This window comes from Oreochromis aureus, linkage group 12, assembly GCF_013358895.1.
Source record: "Oreochromis aureus strain Israel breed Guangdong linkage group 12, ZZ_aureus, whole genome shotgun sequence".
NCBI lineage: Eukaryota > Metazoa > Chordata > Actinopteri > Cichliformes > Cichlidae > Oreochromis > Oreochromis aureus.
The window spans coordinates 16972001-16980002 of NC_052953.1; the positions used below are offsets into that span (position 1 = coordinate 16972001).

Sequence of the window (8002 nt, forward strand, 5' to 3'; positions counted from 1 at the left end):
ACTCTAAAGCCATAAAGGAAAGTGAATGGTTTCATTTTTTGAAGTTACCTCATCTGGCAGTAAAACAGAATAATATCTTTGAATAAATGCTTTGAAAGAGGAAAAGTTGTGAGCGTAAAGGTGTGAAATGCGAAGGGCAGAATTCAGACATGCACTAGTCTTCTTTTTCATGCCTAAGCTCTTTCAATAAAAGGATTTTTTATGCCCGGTGCTCAACTTTTATTCCATATTTCACACACTCCAAACAGTGGTCACAAATACCTGGCCTTTGTGCTTGTTCTTGTTTTTGCATTTAACGGCAACTGCAGTTGTACTCTGAATTCCTGAAGCCCTAACATTTTTTTTATCTTTTTAAGTCTATTTGGTTGCATGCAGACCGATTACTTAGTATTTAAATGTGGTGCGTTTTTATCATAAAAGCTGTTATTTGTCATTAAACTCATTGTAAGTCTATACTGGTTAACCTCATATGATTTGAAACCTTCTTCAACAAAACAAACATGATACCTGGGAGGTAGAGACAGCCACGCTGAAGTTTTCTGGAACAGGTGGATGATCGGGTGGAGCAACTTCCGTATCCACCCCTGGTGTAGAGGCCGGTTCTGGTGCTGTACCTGATCCAGGGCTCGGAGCTGGCAGCGCATCTACTTCAGATACAGAGTCTTCAGTGATTGGAATGAACTCGGAAGGAGTGATCGCTGTGGTTCGATCCTCTGATATCATAGGGGACTGGAGTGAGCTCTCACCACCAGCACCAAGTTCACCAGGCCAGGATCCTGGGGTGAGCCCTCCTGCCCCTGGAGTGATGGTAGTGGTGGTGCTGGGAGGCTCCAGCTTCACTTCAGGGGGCCTGTGATGATCAGATGTCCGGGAGAAGCGTTGGTGAGCTGAGAAAGACTTCGGCAGCAGCTGTTTCTTCTGGCGTGATGACCGTTTGTTGTTGTTACTGCCGCCACTGTAGTCATCGAGGATCCCGGAGTCATCGCCCTCGTTGGTTCCCGAGCTGCTGATGCAGTTGATGAACACGTTTCGATTGGTCGTAGAGGACGATGATGAAGCCTTGTCAAAGTCCTCAGTCTGAGAGCGTGTGATTTTCTTTTGCTTGTGGCTGCCAAATCCAAATGAGTGGCGTGACTTGGGCCGTCCGCCGCCATCGCTGAACCCCGTTGACCCCGACGTGCTTATTGCCTGCTGATTATTTCCGTTGGCATCGGTGCCCTGTGTCAGCGGCGGTGTGAGGTTGAGGTTGATAGGCTGGACGCGTGGATCGCTGTTCCGTTTACTTGCGAAGCTGAGAGACGGCGTGCGGAACAGGCTCCGCCGTTTCCCGGTGCTGCCGGAGCTGGAGTTGGTGCTGGAAGGCGAGGAGGTGTGGACGCCATTTCCCACTCCGCCTGAAGATGGAGAGGAGGGAAGGGACTCCTGCCTCTTGCTGCTGCTGCGGCGGAAGATTGGCAGGCGGGAAACAAGAGTTGATCGCCGTGAGCCTGATTCACCCATTTAAAAGCTGAGGCAGTGGGCCACTCTGAGAGAACAAGCAGAAAGAAACAATTAATAAATAAACCATTCATCAACTCCTGAATACTGCATGGCATACACCACTTCTTCTCTGGTGCCAAACCCTTATGTGACAGAAAGTCCGGTCCATTAACCCTTGGAGCACAATTTTATTTTTCAAATATGGAGTTTAACTGCACAAACTGCTCACATTTCCCACTCTTAAAGTTCCTGCTGCATCTTTACCCATTCCGATATGGACAAAATGTCATACTTAAGAGATTTTTCCCAAATCGGGCATGTGAAATGATTCCTTAAACCAAAACAGTGTTGTTTACACCATTTCTCCTAGTGTCTATGTGTGAACTTTCTCTAATGGAAAAATTTAATCAAACACCTGCCTCAAAAGAGCTCAAAAGAGGCAAAAACAGAATCTCATTTCACATTTACTCCATACAAATAAAGTGGTTGTCAAGTCTGAATACACCCAGCATACTGAAGGGGCTTAGCTGAGGTGTACTTCTGTTTATTGTACATCAGTGCATGTGAACAAAGATGGATCTAACACTCTCACAAAGGTGTGAGATCTCACAGAATGAGAGGCAGTATTTTTCATTTGGTAAAGCAGGTATTCTGGCTGTAAAAGGCCTTTTTGTCTGTCATCAGCCTGTCAGATAACATTCAGCGCTAGCAGCAGTCGATGTTCATCTGCTGAGCCACATCAATTCGGGGCTTGCTAAATGTCTGAAGACAGGAGGGACGAAGGGGTGAAAGACTTTAAAATAGTTCAATTATTTTTTTATAATGAGAATTTCTTTGTTTCTCTCTAGCACAAAAGTGGATTAAACTAACAAGAAAACCAAAAAATAACATCTGTTTTGGCATCGGCTACTGGACAAATTGGTTTTTTAAAAACATCAATACTAGCCGAGAACTTCACTTTTAGCGCATCCCTACTTTAAGGTCATCTGGCGTGTCTCACAAAAAAAAGTGCTGCTCTGATACATCTCATATTTCATAAGATCAAACAGTAAAAAAGTCTCTTTATTGCCCCAAAATGTCATTTTCATTTGGAAGTGCATGTAAAGAAAGTCTTTACGTGACTATTATTAGATCTGCTATGAGACCTGGAGGGTTGATTTCTGTTTAACATGTCACACATTACAATTAACATTTACTTGACAACTAAATTGTGCAGACAGACATAACCCAAGGGGAAAGCCAGACAAACACCGAATGGAAGGAAGTGAAGGAGAGACTTAGAAATCATCCAAAGCGCTCTTTCAGAGGTTTTTTTTTTGTATGGATGTACTAGAAAAAGATCAAATCTTAGCACAGTTATTTACAGGTACAGTAAGTTGATTTTTTAAGGTCAATTGATAGAAAAAAGAATGTTGTAGACATAAATATACACTTTCCCTCTAATAAACAATTTGATTACGTTCTCACATTATACGGGACTTTATCCACTAAGTATCTGAGTCCAACAATGCTAGATCAACTTGTTTCATTAACAGAGGCTAACAGCAGCTAACAAAGACTAACAGCAGCTAACAGAGGCTAACAGCAGCTAACAGAGGCTTTTCTGCGCTTACCAACAGAAAAGTTCAGCGTATCCTCAAAGTTCACTTTGGTATCACAGAAGCAAGCTTCACTTAATTGTTTATCCTACAGTGACCACCATAGCTACGATTACGCACCTGAATTAGGAGGGGTAAGGAAATGACGTCCAGTACCACCTTCAGCCATAAGCAATTTGGTTAATATGACCTGTGGCTCTTTAGTGATTCACTGTGTGTGTGTTCCCCTGGTCTTTCTCCTCTCACTATTAAATAAAGGAACAAAAATGCCCCTAAAAGAATTCAGTAATGGATTTATAGATTTTATGCGCTGAACCTCTAAGTGTTTGCAGTGGTGCAGATTATCCATACATTAAAAACTACTATGTAGCTTTCACAAGCACTAATAAATCAGCCACTGACTGAAAGCGCAACATGGAAAAGAACAAAATAGGAAAGACCTGAATTTTGGAAAAAAAAATATAACAGCACCAGCACAACTCATAACCCAACCATAACTTCCTGGCCTATAGCTCACCCTCTCACCTGCACTGGCTGTTGAGAATACAAAATTAGAGGGTCAGCCTACAACAATGTTCCTCACATGATCTTACAAAGAGAGTCTCTGAGTAAACACAATGCCCCACTGCTAGTAGGAACTGACTAAAGTTCCCCTTTTTGAGTCATAAAGGAAGGCTTTCATTTCAGCAAATACTCCTGTCATTGTTTTTTTGCACTCAGTAAGCGTAACAGTGACTATACAGTCCCTGTACTATTGAAGAGCCGACCTCTCTAAGAGCTCCTGAAGTGTTTTGTTTTCAATCTCTGCCTAATAAGCTTACATTAACACTCTCCACTCTGAAGTGGCGTATTATTAGTGTCACCTACCTGAAAGTAAATGTTCTCATATTCTAAATGTGATGCAAATTTTAAATTACAATTTAACTCAATGCAATGTATAAAACGGAAAAGGAAGAGAGAGAGGAAGTCAATAAATAGTACTGCCAAACAACGGCGTTAATATCACACGCAAAACAACTCATCATACTTGGCTATGGTCTGTCCTCGATCACGTCAAGCTGTCTGTGCAAGTCAAGACAGAGCGGTCACCAGCCGTATCAAACACTTCCTTCTCAGATTAGCCAACCGTTTAGTAGCTTTAGATTTTCAACCCACCACACAGCCATTTGACCTGGTCATAGTACTCTGGGCTAACCGATTAAGACAACCAATTAGACAGATTAAATCAGATTGAGAATGCCTCTCTCATTTAAGGGGCAAACAACCTGTTGTCAGACTTTACAGGGGCTAAAATGTCAAATATACACTCACTCAATACTACATTTGGAAGCACTGTTTTATTATAATCATGCTGTCATCTATAATCTAACACAAAATCACATTATAGGCTCAAAAGAGCTAACAGACACTCAGGCATTTGCCTGACCACATCACTGCTCAGTAACTGCTCATGAAGCGAAGCTACCTGCAAAAAGAGAAGCAAAACTTCACCTAATCTGAGTTCCCTTTTGCTTTGCAATTAGCCTCAGAGCTGCTGAGCTGAATGCAAAGTGTTCATTTTGCTGTGAGCTGGCGTTGCTTCTATATAACTGTCCGCTTAGATGTTCACTTAAATCAAGAATTACTTGAATTGGAGAAGAAAGATTTCTAAGCACTTTTCTAGATCCCTAGCTCTAGTTTTCCCACATTAAACATATGCTAGGTTAAGTTTTCTGTCATTGTGGCCTTAACAGAGGCCACAATGACAGAGGCTCCCTCCATGTAACAATAGTGATATATTAATAACACAGTCCTCAAATAAACCGAACCAGAATGAAGAATTTTATTCATGCAGCGCTCTATGGTTTTTGGCATCTTATCGACACACCCTACAACAATAGTTAACAATCAGCAGACAATGCGACAAAGGCACCCTCCCATCTCAGAGTAATTTTACACTGATACTGTACACGATCATCGGTTTGAAATAATAGGTGTGTATAGGGTGTGAAAAATGGGTGTTTCCAATAAAACAGGTTCTGGGTGCGATAATTTTCAAAACCATAACCACATGTTAGAGTTAATGCAAACCATACTCTTCTATTCCATGTAATGAAAGATTGCAGGGAAGGAGTGCTATTTGATTTCATAGAAGGAGTAAGCTGGCTGCAACGCTGCTGTAGACAGTGTTATCAAAGAAAAACATTCCCATATTTTTAAGCAAATACCTCCATGCTGAAAAACATAAATACTACTGGATTTGAACTACAAGCTATAGTGCTACATTAGAAAATAATCGAGTGATACATCCAAGGTTATAACTAGTCTTTTATCAGTCTATCTCATCTAGCTTCTTCTGTCTGTCTGTGTTGATAATATTTAATAAACGCACACACCTCTTTCCCACAAGCCTGGGCATGTGGAGAAAAACATAAAACAATCTTAAGCAATAGGATGCCAATTTAACCATGAATAGAACTGAGAAGTGTAATCCGTCACCATAGAGTGAATGGACGATGAGTAAAGTGCAGTCTGCAAACATATCCTAACATAAACTAAGCAATTTGTTATATAAACGTCAGCCTGATATTTGGACAGTATATGTTTAAATAGGGAAGACCTGTGAGTGTATCATGATAGAAAGCAAACTCAAATAAGCATGTGGATGGTTCTTAAAAGCAACTACGTTTTGTTTTGTTTTTTAAATCACAGCAGAAGTAACACAAGACAGAAACAGGATACATATAGGAAACTTGAAGGAGATAAATTAATGAAGCATAGAAGTAATATGTGAGCAAACAGATCGACAGAATGATGTTATAACTGTGTCACTCACAAGGATCTTATAACACTTTAATAACCCTGTAATATCCAGCAGTTCAGCCATGATGAACACACTTACACTCTATAACTACATTATTATTAAAAACCCTATTTCACAGGTTTTATAGGAGTGTGATACACTGCACCGGGATCACTGGAGCCATGATCACAAAATACTGTTGTAAATAGTGCTGCACGTCATGCCAAAATAAGCATTTCTCCATCTGCCAACACAGACCATCGCTGTGTGCCAACCACGCACAATAATAAGGCTTCTATTAACGTGAAGCAGCGATGTTAGATAACCCTGAGGCCACAGGAGGCATTTCACAACTGTTTTCATGAGCTCCAGCAATGAATGCTGTGGTCCTTTAAGCTTCTGCTGAATTACATGCTTCTTAGATCTGCAGGATCTGCTGATGATGATGATGTGGGGCTCAAAATCACAACAATGAATGGGCCTCGGCGTGAATAGTTACAGTTTAACCTGCACTTCTCACAACTGCTCAGAGGACCCTGCTCGTTTATTATTCTGCCCGTGAATCAGCCTGCAGCCGATTATAATTTTAAACTATTTGCATTAGATAAGAATTGTGGATGTAAATGAGTGCAGCCAGCAGGTCCTCAGCGGGGCGCCGACAACTGTCAAACCGAAAACGTCAACAACGCTCTGAAGCCTTGTGAAGCCTTAAATCCCGACTAGCTAACCGAGACCGGGAGACTGAAGTGCTGGCGCTAATCGCCACTACGACGTTGAATCGGTAAAGCAGTGTGAATCGCTTTCTCTACTCCGCAAAGGTCAGCGGTGTCCGGAGGAAATACAGCGGCAGGCTCCGTCCGGTGGTTCCGGTCAGACTGGCTAGCAGGTAGCGGACAAACACACAAATGTGCGTATTTTACCTTCAGAGGAATCCCGGAGTCTCCACCGAGGCCCCCCCGGCGCACAAACAGATGGATATACCTTCGCTTTGTGCTCATACGAGTTATTATAACCTACATGAATGAGAATATCTGGGATAGGTAGCACCTTGTGTTGCACTGACGCCAATATGACACCTCAGTGACGTGGAGTCGCCCTTTCCTCGTTCGTCTCTTCCGCGTTGCAACGACGGGCAGCGAGCGTGGACAACGTGACGTCCGTACTCCTCCTCCTCCTCCTCCAATACCCTCACAGACCAGCATCCTCCTGCAGGTGGATGATTGGACGATTCAGTCTTTCTTTGGCGAATTCAACCACAAAAAAAAGAGAAAAGAATCCTGATGTGTGCCATTATAGTCAGAAACTACCAAATGTCGGGATTGCAGGATGCTGTTTTGGTTTCCTAAATGCCTTTACCCTGATTCGAAATCAGGGTAAAGGCCACTAAAAATATATTTTCAGTATATCTTTGGATACAGCCCTGCTTGAAAATTCAGAAGTGAAACTGTTACATACTGGAGAATGAGCTGATCAATTGTTATTAGCAGGGGTGGGCCAAAATGTGCAGGTTATCAAAAGGATTCACACATGCTGGCTCTGACACGTACCTTGCTATTACTGGGTTAGACTCTCTTTTTTACCTTCAGAGCCTCTTTAATTTCTTGTGGTGTAGCTTCAACAAGGTGCTGGAAACATTCCTTGAGATTTTGGTCCATACTGACATGATAGCAGCGCACAGTTGCTGCAGATCTGTCGGCTGCACACGGATGATGTCAGTCTCCCGTTCCACCACATTCCAAAGGCGCTCTCTTGGACTGACATCTGGAGACTGGAGGCCATTTGAGTACAGCGACCTCATTTTCATGTTCAAGAAACCAGTTTCATCCAAGTTTGTGTCACAAAGCCCAGATTAAATGTACATATCAGAAAATGGTTAAAAATGTGGCCATAAAGAGGTCAATATTGTCAGCAATAACACTCTGATAAGACTGTGGTGTCTAAGTGATGTTTAGCTGATACTAAGGGCACAAAGTGGACCAAGAAACCAAAACACAACGAGCCTGATGGATCCATAGTTTCAAGTTTACATCATATTCTGGCCCTATCATCCAAATGCTGTGGTTCAGTCTCAAATGTTCATTGCAATGAATACTATATCTAGACTACAATCATACTGCAAACAAGACTTTATGTTAAAGTATGA

At 42.1% G+C, this 8002-nt stretch overlaps 1 protein-coding gene across 5 annotated transcripts in view; it reads right to left on the reverse strand.

Moving 5' to 3' along the window:
- Nucleotides 1–6972, reverse strand: part of ccser1 (coiled-coil serine-rich protein 1) — a 125031-nt gene extending 118059 nt beyond the window's left edge. For 3 of the 5 annotated variants that reach the window (XM_031760298.2, XM_039620936.1, XM_039620937.1), the window contains exons 1-2: nt 6780–6972; nt 508–1525 (exon numbers count right to left, since the gene is read on the reverse strand). In XM_031760298.2, the coding sequence (XP_031616158.1) occupies nt 508–1500 (993 nt within the window). In that variant the 5' untranslated portion in view covers nt 1501–1525; nt 6780–6972. Of the gene's footprint in view, nt 1–507; nt 1731–6779 lie in introns of those variants that run through there. The other 2 variants (XM_039620935.1, XM_039620934.1) reach the window with 2 other exon arrangements.
- Nucleotides 6973–8002: the final 1030 nt, after the last annotated feature.